The sequence below is a fragment of the Papio anubis genome, chromosome X, assembly GCF_008728515.1.
Source record: "Papio anubis isolate 15944 chromosome X, Panubis1.0, whole genome shotgun sequence".
Taxonomy (NCBI): Eukaryota; Metazoa; Chordata; class Mammalia; order Primates; family Cercopithecidae; genus Papio; species Papio anubis.
Genome location: NC_044996.1, coordinates 100279718 through 100297622, shown reverse-complemented (window position 1 = coordinate 100297622; position 17905 = coordinate 100279718). Strand labels below are relative to the sequence as shown.

General features: G+C 47.4%; 1 protein-coding gene across 1 annotated transcript in view; it reads right to left on the bottom strand.

Annotated features, from left to right (window-relative positions):
- DIPK2B (divergent protein kinase domain 2B) overlaps positions 1 to 17905 on the bottom strand; it is a 51981-nt gene that overhangs the window by 6864 nt on the left and 27212 nt on the right. The window contains exon 3 of the mRNA XM_003917613.4: positions 1637 to 1810. Within this exon, the coding sequence (XP_003917662.3) occupies positions 1637 to 1810 (174 nt within the window). The remainder of the gene's footprint in view (positions 1 to 1636; positions 1811 to 17905) is intronic.

Genomic DNA, 17905 nt, shown 5'->3' with positions numbered 1-17905 from the left:
TCCTGCCTCAGCCTCTTGAGCAGCTGGAATTACAGGGGCACCCCACTGTGCCTGGCTAATTTTTTTTTGTAATTTTTAGTAGAAACTGAGTTTCATCTTGTTGGCCAGGCTGGTCTCGAACTCCTGACCTCAGGTGACCCACCCGCCTCGGCCTCCCAAAGTGTTGGGATTACAGGTGTGAGCTGCAGCACCTGGCCCGGAGGGGACCTTTCTTACTATGTACCGCAGAGGGAAGTCCTGGGCCTACTGTTGTCTACAGGTGTGGCCACATAGCCATTCCTGGGTTCCATGCCTTGCCCTTCCTGGGCAGAGCCCAGGGCTGAGTCCCAGCCCCATGCTCTCATCCCCCGCCTCTCAGGAGCCAGGCCTAGAAGTAGCCAAGGTCTGGGAGAAAAGATCTGTGAGAGTGCAGGACAACTGGCAATTCCTTTTCCTTCTCTAGTATTTCAAAGGCCAATGTCGCCAGGCAGGTTTTAACGGGAAGAGTGTGGCCTCTGAGGGCCACACTCTGAGGGCAGATGGCTCTGCATTTGGGTTCTATTGCTGATGTTGGCTAAAAGTGACTTGGGCCAAGTCACTTCACATCTCAGGACTCCACTGAATCTCATCTGGAAAAGGAGACAATAATAATATTCTCAGGGGGTGGCTGTGAGCGCTAAATGAGATGATGTCAAACCTTCAGCACAATGCAGGTGACTGAGTAAATGAGAGCTGTTATTATGTGTTCAGTCATCATCCCTTTGGCCAGTGTTTATTAACTGTCTTTGCTGTGGCTTCTTCCTTCTCTACCTGCGCCTTTTCCCCCTCCTCTTCCTTCTCTTTCCTCCTTCCTTTCCCTCTCCTCCTCTCCCGCCTTCCTTCCTCTTCCTTTTCTTAGTCCTCTTCTTCCTCCTTCTCCTCCTCTCCTTCCTCTTCTTCTCTCTTTCTCTCTCTACTCCCCTTCCTTTTCCACCTCCTTTCCCCCACTTTCTAGTTCCCTTTGTGTCCATTATGTGACCCCTGTGTCCTAACCCTTGAGGTCCGGGGTCAGTCGGAGTGATTGGGCTCCACATATTTTATGGGTGTTTGTTTCCATATTAAGTGTCTGTCTCTACCACTGGACTGGAAGCTGCATGAAGGCAGGAGACACCATACTTGTCTGGTTGACCAGTGTATCTCCAGGCCCTTAATGCATCTTCATTTATTTGACCATTCCCCTGTGTATGGACATGTAGGAGTTACTTCCTTTTTTCCTCCCCCCCTCCTTTCCAAGCATAGCTGCAAGGTACATCTCTGGGTGGGTCATTCCTTGGCTATTTCTCCACTTCCTGAGCTTGATCCCATCTGATTGATCTTTGAGGCACAGGTCAAAGTTGGCCTCCTTCACAAAGCCCTTCATGGCTGCTCAGGCAGTGAAGGTGGCTACTGTTCCCTCCTATCCCCATCCCCCTCCCAGCTCTGGGCTCCCACACCTGTTTCCTCTACAGCAGCCACAGCACTTTCACACTGCAGAAGCCAACACATGCCAGAAAGGACCTAACACGGGCTAGTGGCCCCAAGACATGCAGTAAAAGGAGGGAGAGAGCTCAATCCAGGGCGGTTTCTGCAAGTCCAAGATTGACCCCCAACCTAGAGGGCTTGCCAGGTCCCTGCGTACCTGTAGGAGGATGGGGTGTGAGTTGACAGCCAGCGTGTAGAGCAGGCGCAGCTTGTCGCGGTCGGTGAAATGGTCCATGAAGATGCTGCCAGCGTCGGCCACCTCTGCATAGCGCCTGACCACGCGATCCAGGAGTCGCTGCGAAGGGCAGCGCAGGAGCGGACTGGCCAGGCCCTACGCGCAAGTGGGAGAGAGGTGGGAGAAGACAGAGGGATGCTAAGCTCTTGTGGGGGATTAGCAGGAGGGGGAATGGGCAGACCCTGTGTTGGGGGTGAGGGAGACCTTGAGGTTGAGGGGCCAGGTGAGGCGTGGGGGAAAGACCTACAGGAGTAGGGGTTGCGGGATGGGAGGTGTTGGGTAGCTCCGCCCAGGGGGAAGAGGGGGCAGATCCCTGTGGCTGGGGAGAGGGGCCAGAGCACTTCTGCGGGGGCGGGATGGGAGGCCTCCTCCCCCACCACAGGCTACACTGGGGTGGGGCACAGAGACCCAGGGAACAGAGAAGGGAATGCGCTCTCTTGGGCAGCACGGCAGGAGGGCACTCGGCAGGCCGAGGACAGGGCAGGGGAGAGGAAGAATGGGAGAGCAGGTGGACCCCACCTTTCCCCAGCCCTCAGCTGGCCATCTGAGTTTTGCATTGCCTGTGTCTCTACCCACCATTGCACCCCCACCCTGCCCTTGGAAAGAAGGCTGATCCCAGGTTGAATTAATTCCCTGCCATGGGCTCTTTCGATTCCTTCTGCCATTTGACTTCGATATCACAACTATGAGGCTGCACTTGAGCGTCTTTATATGCACCACTGTGTTCTTGGGATAAGACTTGGAGATACGAACCTAGGCTTTTTTTTTCATGAATGTTTCCAGTAGTTCTTTACAGACTAATACAGATGCCACTAACACCATGCAGGTGTGGTGGTTTGGATCTGTGTCCCTGCCCAAATCGCATGTGGAATTGTAATCCCCACTGTTGGAGGAGGGGCCTGGTGGAAGGTGATTGGATCATGGGAGCAGATTTCCCCCTTATTGTTCTTATGATAAGGAGTGAGTTTTCATCCTTCCTCTTCGCCTTCTGCCATGATTGTAAGTTTCCTGAGGCCTCCACAGCCATGCTTCCTGTACAGCCTGCAGAACCGTGAGCCAATTAAACCTCTTTTCTTTATAAATTACCCAGTCTCAGGTAGTTCTTTTTGTTCTTTTTGTTCTTTTTTTTTTTCTTTTTTTGAGACAAAGTTTCACTCTTGTCACCCAGGCTGGAGTGTAATGGTGCAATCTCAGCTCACTGCAACCTCCAGCTCCCAGGTTCAAGCCATTCTCTTGCCTCAGCCTCCCAAATAGCTGGGATTACAGGCATGCACCACCACACCTGGCTAATTTTTTTGTATTTGTAGTAGAGATTGGGTTTCACCATGTTGGCCAGGCTGGTTTCAAACTCCTGATCTCAGGTGAACCACCCACCTCGGCCTCCCAAAGTACTGGGACTACAGGCATGAGCCATGGTGCCTGGCCTCAGGTAGTTCTTTACAGCAGTGTGAGAATAGACTAATACAGACGCTAGAAGATTTCTTGAAAGATAGTGAGTTTAAGCTGAAGCCTGAACCTGAGGGTGGAAGAGTATTTCATGCAGAGGGAACAGTATATGCAAAAATGTTGAGAGGAGAGAGAATGTGCCAGAAGCTACAGGTGGTTAGGGCTTTTTGAAGCTAGAGTATCACTAGTGAGAGTGAACAGAAAGGAATCCCAAAATGGAAGACAGATGAAGTCATTTTAAGGAATTTTGATTTTATCTTTTATCTAGAAGGGATAGGGGACCACTGAAGCCTTTAAGCAGATACACATTTTATGCTCAGCTATACATTTTAGGAAAGCGATTCTGGGTTGTTATGCGGACAATAGATTCAGAGGAGTGTGGCCAATACTGCTAGTTATTGGCCCCTGCATTTTAGCTAGGCATATGGCCACCCCAAATAAAGATTTCATTCCCAGCTTCCTTTGCAGCTAGGTGTGATAATGTGACTAGGTACCAGTCAATGAGATATAAGTAAAAATTTCTGAGAAGAGTCCTTAAAGGGAGAGGATGTAGCTTTCTTCACTCTTTTCTTCCTGGCTGGAATGTGGAAGTGATGGGTGGTGCTCAGGCAGCCATCTTGGATCAGGGCACACTAAGGGCTGTGAAGCAGCAGAATAAAAGTAGCCTGGATCCCTGACAATCATGGAGCCACTATATTGGCCTTGGACAGCTATGTATCAGTTTCTTTTATGTTTTTAAAAAGTGTATTTTGGCCAGGCATGGTTGCTCATGCCTGTAATCCCAGCACTTTAGGAGGTCGAGGTAGGCAGGTCCCTTGACTCCAGGCATTTGAGACCAGCCTGGGTGACATGGTGAAAGCCTGCCTCTACAAAAAAATACAAAAACTAGCCAGATGTGATGGTGCATGCCTGTAGACCCAGCTACTTAGGAGGCTGAGGTAGGAGGATCACTTGAGAACAGAAGGTAGAGGTTGCAGTGAGCCATGATTGTGCCACTGCACAGCCTGGGCAACAGAGTGAGACCCTGTTGCAATGAATAAAAGTGTATTTTGATCTTGTTTAAGCCACTGTTACTTGGATTTGTTGTTACATGCAACTGAACTTAATCCTAAATATCACAGGAGGAAATAATGGAGGCAGGAAGGTCAGTTAGGAAGATGCAATGATTGAGGTGTGAGATGAGAGAATGCAAAGACTTGAAGATATTTGTTGGTAGCAGAATATACTATTCTTAGTGATAAGCAGAATGGTTGGGGGCTGTTGGTGAGAAGAAAGGAGGTGTCAGAGATAGTACTCAACGTGAGGGTGGATAACAAGAATATTGTTTGCTGAGGTGATTTTAAAACATGTTTGCAAACTCTTTGTCACTTCTCCCATCAAGGGATAGAGTCTCATTTCCCTCCCCTGGAATATGGACTGCCTTTGGTGACTCACTTTTGGTGGATAGCACGGTGCAAGAGTGAAGATACAAAACACTGAGCCTAGGTCTTAAAAGGTGATACAGCTTCTACTTGGTTCTCTCTTTGGATGCTTGCTTTTGTACCTAGCCACCATGCTGTAAGGAAGCCCAGGTCACATGGAGAGCCATACGTGGAGAGAAAAACCAAGGTCTCCCACTCACTGCAGCAGGGCTGCTAACTGCCAGCCAGCCCCAACTTGCCAGCCATGTGATTGAGCCATCTTGGAAGTGGAACCTCTATGCCCTATAGAACCACCCCAGCTGATGCCACGTGGAGCTTGGTGAGCCTTTCCCACCAAGCCCTGCTCAAGTTGCATATTCATGAGCAAAATAAATGATTGCTGTTTTAAGCCACTATGTATTGAAATGGTTTAATACACAACAATAGATAACTGATATATTTGCTGAGAAGGTTCTGAACCACCTCTTTAACTACAGCAGGAACAGGCTTAAGAGACCATTTGTACTACCCCTTCCCTTTATGATGCAGGCAGCTTCTCCCCAAGGTCCCACTTACAGAGTGAGACCTTTGTCTACTTCTGTTTGGCATGTGCTGGCCATGTGCAAACCCACAATTATATTGGCCAATGGCAAGCAGAATTGGGAAACCAGCCATTTCCGATAAAATAAGGTTTCATTTCAAACCAGATACACCCATTTTGGGGATTACCAATTGCTTTGGAGTTTCTAAATCACTTCTCGCATCTGCATACATGGGCAACAGGGCTAACTTACCACCTCCCAGTGAAAAATAAAAAGATAACCAAACCTTGGACCTCTGTTGCCCCTCTCCCTCCCGTGCCTGGTTTCCTCATCCTTGCATTTCCTGTCTGGTGCTATCCCTTGGGGAGCCAGCTGACCAGTCAATGTCTCCATCGACTGGAATTTTGCTTGGCTATGTTGTTACTTGATAGGGGCCTTTGGTTCAGGGTGATACTGAGAGTGGCTATCACAGTTTTCTACCACAATCCTTAACAGTCTGTAAGACGGTCGATAAAATTTAGCAGACATGTTGCTGTGATGGTTAATTTTGTGTCAGCTTGGCTAGGCTGTTTTCCCCAGTTATTCAATCGAATGCTAGTCTAGGTGTTGCTGTGAAGGCATTTCATAGATGTGATTAACACCTACAATCAGTTTACTTTAAGTAAAAGAGATTATCTAGATAATCTGGGCGGGCCTGATCCAATCATTCAAAGCCCTTAAGAGCAAAACGGATTTTTTTAAGGAACAAGGAATTCCATCTGCAAACTACAGCATCAGCTTCTGCCCAAAGGTTTACAGATTGCTAGTATACCATATGGATTTTGGACTTGCCAGTCCCTACAATCATGTAAATCAATTCTTTGAAATAAATCTGGACATGTATATGTATCTCCTACTGGTTCTGTTTCTCTGGTAGGACCCTGCCTGATAACACTAGCTAAAGGAAAAACACTTGTTTATTACAAAAACGGACAGCAACTAAGACTGAAATCTAAGTTTGCTTTCATCTTGGAAGCTTTTAGTGAAATCTGAATAGAGGAGAAGTAACTTCCCCAAGGAGTCATTTGACCTGCGATTGGCTTTCATCCATACCTCGGAGTGTTTGCTCAAAACACATCACCAGCAATCAGCAGTGTCCTCATTTAAAGGGTTCTTACCAGAATGGAAACGTAAAAGATAAATAGTCTTGACAGATGATTTCATGACTCTGATGGAGGTACTTAAAAAGTAAAAGAGATATGCTTTTGTTTCCTTCTAGAAGCTAGAGATAAGACAGTTCATCCATCACTAGCGCAAGAACAGGTTTTCCTTCAGACCAGACTGAAATTTAGAAGTTATGTGGACCTTCGGTAATGTTGTCAGAATTGCCCTAGCTCCTTATCAGGTTCTGTCTCATGGGAAGACCTGTCCAGACTGAGAATCTCGCCAGAAATAGATGACAGTGGGATCACATCTGGATTGGGGTGTGCTGAGCAATGGCCCCATCTAGGGGACCACAGTGTAGTGGAAAGAGCTGGGGCTCTGGAGTAGCCATCAGAGAATATTGTGCAAAGGTAGCCTGTTGCTGGTGGGCCTGTGTGTAGGTGAATTCTGGAGGGTGGCATGGGAGCTGCATGTGAAGGCTTGATGCAGAAGCCTCTTTAGTGACTACTATTTGAAAATGTGGTTGGTATAACACAGTTGGGAGAACGCTAACACTTTCTGTAAGTTCTAAGTGCTGGGCCCTATGCCAGGCTTTTTCACTGGTGTTATCTCAGCACACACAGGAACTTTAGTTCTCTCTGGCCCTGGTGACAGTCCTGAAAATTTAAAATGATTGATTAAAAAAAGGCTTCAAAAGATTTGTGGAAAACGTGACATTAATTTTCGCAGCCCTGGCAGGTAAATGCAAATGGTAGACAGCGTTATCCAGTGATCTAGTAAAATACTCCCATGTTCCAGACGGCAATAAGGACCGGGAGGGAAGTGGCTTGTTAAAGATCATGCTCCTGGCTGGGTGTGGTGGCTCACATGGATGCAGCTGGGAACCATCATTCTCAGCAAACTAACACAAGAACAGAAAACCAAACACCACATGTTCTCACTCATAAGTGGGAGTTGAACAATGAGAACACATGGACACAGAGAGGGGAACATCATACATAGGGGCCTGTCAGGGGTTGGGGGGCTAGGGGAGGGATAATGTTAGGAGAAATACCGAATGCAGGTGACGGGTTGATAGGTGCAGCAAACCAACATGGCACATGTATATCTATGTAACAAACCTGCATGTTCTGCACATGTATCCCAGAACTTAAAGTATAATAATAATAGAAAAAAATTAAAAGTTAGCTGGGTGTAGTCCCAGCTACTCGGGAGACTGGGGCAAGAGGGTCACTGGAGCCCAGGAGTTCAAGACTGCAGTGAGCCATGGTCGCTCCAATGCTCCTTATTGGTGTCCAAGTTTGCTTTCATACCCAGATTCCAATAGGGTATTACATGGATTTAATGGGGAGAAAGATGGGGGGAAAAAGCCAGTGATTTCAGAATAGGGCAGTGTGTCCCAAACTTGGCTGACAATCCCAGCCTTCAGAATGCTATAAACCTACAGATTCCTAGGTCCCCACCTAGAAATTCTGGAAAGGTAGGTCTGTTGGAGGCTTAGAACTCTGGATTTAGACAGATATCATGAGCTGTTCTTGTTACCAGCCAAGCCTAGGGAACAGAAGGGGAGCAAGGGAGATAAGAAACTGAGATGCAATTCAGCATTTCCATCTCAGGAGCTTTGGAAGAAGTCCCTGGGCAGACTTCTTTCTTTAGCTTAGACACAAATAAAAATGACTGTGCATTCTTGATGGTAAAGACAGCTGGTAATGGCTTCCCCATCACTCCTCAGATGGCTATCATCTGTCCCCAGAAAGGTCTGGCTGGTAAAAGCCCAAAGTTACCCTTTAAAAAGGGATGTGCGCACTGTAATAGGGGTGCTCCAGAAAACCACACAATCTTCAAAACCACCCGAATGAATCTCTCGGGAGGAAATCATAGCTGCTTGAAGGAGAGATGGGGTTGCCGACCCCTCACATCACACTGCAGAGCCTACTCCAAGGAAGGATTGAGTGGAAAGAAGAATCAGGAGTGCCAGGTGGCGGCTGGAAAGGCATTGACTGTCTAAGGGCCGTGTACTGACTCCAACTGGCCACTAGCCCCATGCTGCAACTTGGGGTGACAAGAACCAAAGGAGAGCTGGCATCCTAGACACCTCCATTTTTAGACGTCCTATATCGGGTCAGTGAAGATACTGTCACACTACCCATTGTGTGACAATACATAGCTATTTACCATGCTAAAATAGTCCATTTTAGCATGGTAAAAAGAACCAGAGACACTGTTGGAATTCTCTGCTGCTGCTTGTCCAGCTCTCTCTTTGGAATTTCAGCACAAACTTGGTTTACAAACCTCACAGAACATGCATGCAAAAGGCTTGGCCTGGTGAGAGGCACATCCTCTGCATTCAGTACATTAGTACCTATCATTGTCACCATCTTGGTCATCAGCATCGACATTGTCACTGCCACGTGCTAGATGTGCCTTCCATACAGAGCCATGGTACTCTCCATGCCCTACGTACCCTTATAGCTGAAGCTTCCCCTTCTATGGCCACTGCTCAGGGCAGCAGGGCAAGGCCATCTTTGATGGATAAGGGGTACCCGGTGTGAAAGGCTCTGCTTAATGAGCTGTTGGTAAAGAGTTAAGCCAATTATTCTGATTCCCTTTTGAGATTTTGATTTGGGATCTATCTGAGAAAGAGAGGATGGGGCAGTGCTATGGAAAGAAGCAGAGATGCCATGAGTGAGGGTGATTGGGGGCCCCCATGAAACAGTGACCGAAGCACCAGATGCATGGTCGCTGGATGCCAGGGCTGCCTCGGGTCTTAAAAGCTTCTGTGGGCTCGTGGAGTCTTTTTGTCTCCAGGAGAGCCAGGCAGGCCGCCAACCCAGAAAAATGGGTTTTTATTGAGGCATGAGGGAAGGGCAGCGGGTTAGGATTGGAAGTCCTGGGCCTACTGAGACTCAATTCCTGCCTCTGTAAGAGGAGGGATGACAGTGTCTTTTCTCAAACCTCATGGGAATGGCATGGAAGATAATGTGCGTGAACCTCGTTAAAGCATTCACCATCCTGTGCCCCTGTATAGCCGTATTATCCTGAAGCCCATCTTCCATCCTAATTGTGCAACTTGCTTCTGCCTGATTTTTGGCAGTTTCCAAAAGCAAATGTTTCTCAAAAGACAAAGATTCACCACTACTGAACATATTTGAATATTTGCTCAGATAGAAATAAGTGTGTGAAAAAAAGAACATGAACTCCTCTTAGAAAGAAAATCTAAGACCAGAAATGTGGCTTTTCCCAGATTAAAAGTCAGCTTGTCTCAGTAAGAAGGTTTTCCTTGCCAGCTAGATTTGGAAGGCTGAGGGAAATCTTGAACAAATGAATTTTTACTTTGAGTGGACTTACTGTTCTCAAGCTCACCCAGGGAGAAGAAGAGAACGTGCTAACGCTAATAAACCTATGAGTTTCCTTTCTGGTTACACACCCGAACACCATTCACATGATTTAGTTGTTAAATATGCATGTGAAATGGGACTTAGGTTAATCATGCATCATAAGTTAATCAATGCTCTATAATTAAAACAATGTTGATTCAATAACTGTCTCAGCTGTGGATAATTAAACCAAAAGTTACTGAACATTTCTCCAAGCTGTATTGTATTCAAAATAATGAAAACTCTTTTTTGGTTTGTGTCATTAAGAGAAGCATCTTGGCTGGGTGCAGTGGCTCATGCCTATATTCCCAGCACTTTGGGAGGCTGAGGTGGGAGGATTGCCTGAGCCCGAGAGTTCCAAACCAGTCTGGGCAACATAGGGAGACCCTGTCTCCACAAAAAAATGAAAAATTAGCTGGGCATGGTGGTGCCACACCTGTAGTCCCAGCTACTTGGGAGGCTGAGGTGAGAGGATCGCTTGAGCCTGGGAGGTTGAGGCTGCGCTGAGCTGTGATTATACCATGCATGGCACTCCAGCCTGGGCAACAAAACAAGACTGTCTCAAAAAAAAAAAAAAAAAAAAAATTCATCTACTGGAGAAGGCAAACATTTCACGATTCTTTTCCTACTACAGTAGATGAATTTTTTTTTTTTCTTTTATTAAAGGTCTTTCTGATTATTTTCCACTGAAACCCGGACATAGCACAAAGCTTTTTGGTGTGTTAACTTTGGATTCTATAAGTGTCTGGCCACCAGAGTGATTCTTTTTTTTCTTTTTTTTTTTAGATGGAGTCTTTTTGTTTTACACCCAGGCTGGAGTGCAGTGGCGTGATCTTGGTTCACTGCAACCGCAACCTCTGCCTCCCGGGTTCAAGCGATTTTCCTGCCTCAGTCGCCCGACTAGCTAGGATTACAGGCGTGCGCCACCACGCCTGGCTAATTTTTGTGTTTTTAGTAGAGTCAGGGTTTTGCCACTTTGGCCAGGCTGGTCTTGACCTCCTGACCTCAGGTGATCCGCCTGCCTTGGCCTCCCAAACTGCTGGGATTACAGGCGTGAGCCACTGCGCCCGTCCCAGAGCGATTATTTTTGAGAAACCACTTGGGTGATTTAAAAAGTAGACACCTCATAACTCTCAGTCATGTTTATAGGCAAAGCTTACCCTCTTAGCTCACTGTCCCAGGTACTGAAGGAGGGAGGAAAATCTATTAAGTAGATAGCTCCCAAATCGTTTCAATTTTGCTTTGAAATCCCTAAGATATGGCAGGTTTACGATAGGTCCCTTTCTCCTTTTAGAAGTTTCTCTCTGTTACCGTTGGCCTAGGCTGATCAGTTCAGATTCCCTGACACTCCGTCACTAAAGGAAGAAAGTCAGATGCAAAGGGTAGAAGCAGAGACAGGAAGGAACCAAGAGTGGACATAGAATTTGGAGTTTTCTTTGGATCATCTCAGAATGAATAACATATCCAGGAGGGTTGAATAGATGTTAAAATCACATAAAACAGAGTTGGTGGGGCGGGGTCAGGGATATGAAAGGTTTCCCTTGCAGCAGAAAGCCTGTCTTATAGGCCTACAGTTTCTATGGAAGACAGGGTCTCCTAACTCCGGGTGACATCCTTTCCTTGGGCAGAGCTTCTTTTTGTTTAGATTCTTGGTATTCTGCAGAGGTTCTGGGTTGAGCCCTGATGGAACGTTCTCCCAGGAGCAGAAGGCTTGAGAGAAGTTCTGTTTCATTCCCTGGGGAGAGTCTCCAGGAGAGGAGTCCCAAATGTGGCTTTATCCACTCTCCTGTCTCCCAGCGCCTCCTGGCATGTCTTCTCCCTGTCTCCCCTCTTCAGGCCAACAGTCTGCGTCCCTTCATTCCATCTTGTATTCCCATCGGCCTGTGGAGGGGTCTCTGCAGGATGGATGGACAGCCTTCACCCCAAACTTCAAAGGTGAAAAATTAGATTCAACATTCCCTTTGGGAGGCAGTACAATCAAGTAGTTACAACTATGTCATTGAAAGTCAAGCTGCCTGGGTTCAAATCCCAGCTCTGTCACTTAACAATTGCATGACCTGAGGCAGGTTCTTTAATTTAGCTATGCCTCAGTTTCCTCACCTATAACTGACAGATAATAATTAAGGGACCCATAGGACTCATGTTCTGAGCCAGAATATTTTTGAGAGTGAATGGGGGTGGTTTTAAGAATTAAATCAGGACAGCAGGCATCCTGTGGGACTGTCTCAGGCAAACGTAAATTGATGGTTATCCTCATAATTACGGTACCCATCTCATGAGGGCGTTGAGAGGGTCAAGGTTGTGAGAACAGTGTCTGGTACATGGGAAGGGCTCTAGAAGCATTTTCTGTTATCATCTGTCCCAAACGCAACACCCTTTTCTAATTTTTCCATTTCTGTAAGTGACTCCACCATTCTCCCAATCTTCTGGGTCAGAATATCTGAAGCTATTTTTGACTTCCTTATCTTATTGGCTGATCTCTTGGATCTTTGGCTCCCCATATCAGTTTGCAGTGTCATCATTGTGACCTGTAACATATGCATTGTGTCATGTCCACTTGTGACCTTAGTCACCTCTCCTCTAGCTGGCCCAGGCTGGTTCCTTCCCTTCCTGAGCCCCTGTTCCCTCATCTCTCAGGTGGGGACGATGGTATTTGCCACCAAGGACACCCGCATTGCCAGGCTCTGGCATGGCCTCTGGACATCACAGACACTGTTACTTCCTTCTTGAATTCGCGATAAATATGTCACTGTGCTTTACAGACTGTGGAGTGCTTTGTAAACACAAAAGGTACTGTGGAGGGCCAAACAAACAACATCCACATTGTGACAAATAACTGACACAGGACAGTCTTGAAATGTGGGGAAAATATTTGGGAAACACTAGTCAGGAAATCATTTCAGGCAGAAGGATTGGGGGGCGAGTGTTATCAACTTCTCAGCCATTTGAAGAAGCCAAATGGACACAAAGCGTTAATCAGACTGGACATTAAGACAGGATAACCCAAGGGTCAGAAGTTGGCCTTGGGAGGCCGGGCATGGTGGCTCACATCTGTAATCCCAGCACTTTGGGAGGCTGACGTGGGCAGATCACTTGAGGTCAGGAGTTCGAAACCAACTGGCCAACATGGTGAAACCCTGTCTCTACTAAAAATGCAAAAATCAGCCGGGCGTGGTGGTGGGTGCCTGTAATCCTAGCTACTCAGGAGGCTGAGGCAGGAGAATCACTTGAACCTGGGAGACAGAGGTCACAGTCTGTCTGTGATTGCGCCATTGCACTCCAGCCTGGGTGACAGAGCAAGACTTCGTCTCAAAAAAAAAAAAAACAAAAAAAACAAAAAAAAACAAAGTGTTGACCTTGGCATCCAGAAAGAGGATGCCCCAGTCCATGACCTCCAGCACTGTGGCCCAGGGACAGGTGGCCAGGCCGTCCCTGGCCGACTCCCGTCTTAGATCAGCACCCACCCACCAGCCTTCTGACTACTCGGAAGCTGGCCTTCGTGCAGAGAGAAGTGCATTCCACTGTATGGGAGAGTGACACTTTGTAAATACCATTTCAATTGCTGGTTCTGTGACTTGGCCAGTGTGAATTGGCTTCTTTTAGGGTGTGCTGGGAAGACCACCAAATGTGAGCTCTAAGAGAGCAGGGACTTTGTCTGTCTTGCTCACCTCTGTGTCCCTAGCACCTTGTAGAAAGTTCATACTCAATACAGTGTTGTTAAATCAGAGGAGGAATGATTGAAACCCCAACTCTGGACTGTGGTGAATTTACCAGGATAAATGCCAGCCTGAGACACCCTTTGGGAGCCAACAGAAAGGGTGGCTTTTCTGGAGACACACCCATGTGTTACTGCAGAGTACAGCCTTTGAAATGATGACAATGAAAACCAGTTGCTAACATTATTGCATGCTTGCCTGCTCTGTTTTCAGGCCCGGTGCTCTGTGCCTTGCATGTGGTGCCTTGGTTAGTTCTCACACTTCCACGAGGGCAGGCACTGTGCTCGCCTGCAATGAGAATTCTGTGTGCCTGGAAGCTGAGCAACACATCCAGGGCTTTGCACATGGGGGTGGAGCCAGGATTTGAACCCACGTCTGCCTGAGTCCCAGCCCAGGTCATACTGTCTTCTGGGGCATTGAACCTGCAGGCTCCTTGTTGGGTCTTCTCTCTCTGGCACTGTCAGGTGGTCTGTGCCTCCAGCGCAGGCAGCGGATCTCATGTGCTCTCATCTTTCCAGGAACCCTGGGCATCATCCGGCCTATGGCAGGTGTCACGAGTCTTGGATGTGCCCTCCCTTTCCCTCTTTCTCCAGTAGCCTGTGTGAGCGTGGCCCTGCCCTACTTTTGCCATGAAGGTTCAGCACCATTTTCCTGACCCCGCTCTGAACCCTTGCCAGTCCCTGCATACCATGTTTAGACCCATTTCTGAAAAGATCCACTGTCTTCAAGTCATTTTTCTTTAGAAATGGAAATTCTCAGACCCTGCCCCAGACCTGCTGAATTAGAATCTCTAGGGCGAGTGTGCCAACAACCCTTTCTGGGGATTCTGGTGCCTGTTCAAGTTTGAGAACCACTGTCCTATAGAATGAAGTTTAGCTCCCCACCCCCAGCCCTTGCCCGACCCACCGCTCTCTGACACTCTAATGGAGGGCCGTGACACTTGCTCTTCCCACAGTCACGCCTTATTCTCACTTCCACGTCTTTGCCTGTGGAAGATCCATCATGGACATTTTCCCTGTCCCATCCTTCCTCTCCCAGTTTAGGCCACACCTCCTCCAGGCAGATTTCCTGGCCCTTCCAGCTCTCATTTTCTTCCTTCTTTTGCATTCTGTGCTACACAGGCCTCGTGCTATGCACGTCGGGTCTCTCCTTAGCTGTTCAGTGCACAGGAACTTTGAATAATCATACCTTGGTAATCATACCTCTGCCTCAGCAAATAGTAGTGGGTGGGTACCTAAGAGGTCCTTAGTAAGCAAATCTTGTCCACACACTGATTGGTGCACTGCAGTGCACTTACTCGGGGTGTGTGCCCCAACCCACAATTCCTGAGAGGCTGACTTAGGCAGCTGGTGGTTTGTCCAGGAACAGTACAAGAGGTAATGTTGGAGGAGCAGGGAGCATGACTAACAGAGAGATCCAGTCTGCTGAGAGATAATGGAGCAGACACCCAGAAGGCAGCAGAGATGAGAAGCAATGCAGGTCTGGAGCCAGATAGGAACTTACAATATCTTTCTTACCAGGAGGGCTGGATGGATGTACTTCCGACAGAATAAACCCCTTTTTCACTTTAATTTCTGAGGAGGTTTCTGATCCTTGCAACTACTGATCCCCGATTAAGATACAAGCGAATGGTTGCTTTGAGGGACATGTGTTGTCTTGGTTAAGTAGGCGACCATCTTAGCTGAATACCACACAGTGTCATGCATGGTATCTATGTAGCAGTAGCCCTGGTCAAGGTTACTTCCCTTGCCCACCTGTGCCCCTTGCTGTCAAACCTTTGGCAGCCAGAGGCTCAGTTAGTAGTGAGCGTGGCCTCCTCTTCCATTGGGTAGCCCACACCTTGGATGACTCCTCTGGTGGAGGTGGTAGCTAACTTTCCCTTCCCATTAAAGACTCTTTCTTTCCTCTCACCTCCCACTTTGTCCACCATCTTCTTCCATTCCAGGGCCTCTGGAAACTTGTCACTGAAGCATTTGTGGGTTGCTCAAAGATTTTCACTGTGGCAGATGAGATAATCATCCTGGCAGGCAATTGAGCTAATAGCCGGGGCGAGCAGGGCAGCTGAGGCAGAGTAAAACACATTATTTCATGGTCTGTCATTTCGATTCAGGTGTGCTAAAGCTCATCATAATTCTCCACTGGGCCATTTCTTTTTATACGGGCTGTTGGTTTTCTTTTTTCTTCTTCTTTCTTAAATCAAAATACAGGAAACCAAGTGCTTCTGACAACTCATTCGTGCATCCAAAGCTTGCAGAAATATCCATAGGAGCCCAGTGGCTTCTGCTGTGCAAAGGTCCTGTTGGCCCAGGAGGCTCATTCTGGGCCTGTTGGCCCAGGAGACAGAATTCTGATTGTCAGGAAAACCCTCACACTTGCCTGAGAGCAGGCGCTGCCAGGCTTCTAGTTCCCCCCAGCCCTTCTGTTGAGATTGCATCACCTGTATGAGTCAGGGTTCAGTCAGAGACAGGAGCACCAGGAGATTGTTTCAGTTTTATAGGGTTTTGACTTTATACAGTCATGGGAGCTGGCTAAGCAGTCTCTGTAGGGCTGCTGTCCTCCCATCTGATGTTGGAGCTTGAAGTCCACTGGGCAGACAGTTGGGAAGGGAAGATAGATGCAAAGTGGGGGAAGACCAAGGACAAGATTGAACCCATAGCGCAAGCTGGAGCCCATGAGGACTGACTGAAACCGTGTCAGTTCTTGTTGCCTTGACCTTGGTGGTGTGGTGGCCTGCAGAGGCTGGAGTCCTGTAGTATGGAGCTAAACCTGGCTCAGGAGTTGTTGAGACTAAAGAAGTGGACGGGGAAAGGTAGAGCAGCTGCAGGCCTGACCATGCTTTACACCAGCAAGGTGAGCCAGCAGGTAAGTGGCAATGTGTGTGAGTTATCAAAGAACCCCTGTTTCACTTCCACCCTCCAAGACTCCTGACAGAATCTATCTGTGGTCCACTCTAATTCGAAGCATAGAGGGAAAGGAATTCTGGGAAATGTAGTTCAACCTAGCCAAGTTGACGCATTACAAAGCTGTCACATCACCTTTGGCTTTCTTTGCATATCCCGTGGTGACTTTCTTCAGCTAGACTTAGCTAGCTCACTGGAGCCTAACTGCCCTGAGTCTGTATTTGGGGTATGGAGGTTTACTGTCCTGAGAAAAGGCTGGAAAGAGGAGCAGGCTTGGGTAGGCAGCTTCTGGGCCAGGTTTCAGGTGAGGAGCTCTCCAGTAGATGGACATAGTGCAGACAGAGCTCATGGAGGAGCCGGTGATGCATTCTCTGGGTACCTGAGAGAAGCTCCTGGAGCACTGAACTAACTTACTTTCTTTTTTCTTTCTTTCTTTCTTTCTTTCTTTCTTTCTTTCTTTCTTTCTTTCTTTCTTTCTTTCTTTCTTTCTTCTTCTTTCTTTCTTTCTTTCTTTCTTTCTTTCTTTCTTTCTTTCTTTCTTTCTTTCCTTCTTCTTTCTTTCTTTCTTCTTCTTCTTCTTCTTCCTTCCTTCCTTCCTTCCTTCCTTCCTTCCTTCCTTCTTTCTTTCTTTCTTTCTTTCTTTCTTTCTTTCTTTCTTTCTTTCCTTCCTTCCTTCTTCTTTCTTTCTTTCTTTCTTCTTCTTCTTTCTTTCTTTCTTTCTTTCTTTCGCGGGATGCGGGTAGAGACAGGGTCTCATCATCTTGTCACATGGGCTGGAATGCAGTGGTGTGGGCTCAAGTGATCCTCTCCCTCAGCCTTCTCTAAGTAGCTGAGACTAAAGGCACATACTACCACACCCAGCTAAATTTTTGAATTTTTGTAGAGACAGAGTCTTGCTATGCTGCCCAGGTTGGTCTCAAACTCTTGAGCTCAAGCGATCCTCCCACCTTGGCCTCCCAAAGTGCTGGGATAACAGGTGTGAGCCACTGTGCCCAGCCTGAACCTCCTTTCTATCTCCCATCCCAACCCCTATTTCCCCTTCTTCACTGCCCTCATTCCTCTGCACCCTGGGTACCTTCACAAGGTACTGTCTACCAGGTCCTTTCTGTGGTAGAAGGAAGGGTCTGGGGAGAAAGAAAAGCAGGCACCTTCCTAGAGGCTGGGTGTGAGACATTAGCCACAGAAGCACTAGAGAGAGAGGCCGCAAAGCCCGGAAGGGCCTGAGCTGAGAACAAAGTGCTGTCAGTTCCAACCCAGGTCTGTCACTAGGCTCAGTGGTCCTTTGGAAGTGCATTGCAGGGAGACACAAAAAGAATTTGGGGACTCTTCCCTCAACCCAAATACTGCTGCAACCATGCCTGTGTGTTAGGAAACTTGTAACAGCTCCCATCTGAGGTTGTTGTAAGTCATTTATTCAACAAAAGCTTATCAGTGCTCTGTTTTGTATAAGCTGTTGAGCCTTATATAAAGTAGGACCTACTGAGGTCACAAAGATAAATAAGAGAAGGCCCCTACACCCAAGGTACCCTCGTGGGGCAGAGTGACATATATACCACAAAGTTCAATACGGGGCAGAATATGACAAATGCTGTAAGAGATGTAAACAAGGTGCTATGGGAATACAGAAAAGAAAGCAGCAGAGAAATCCAGGTAGGCTTCACAGAAGA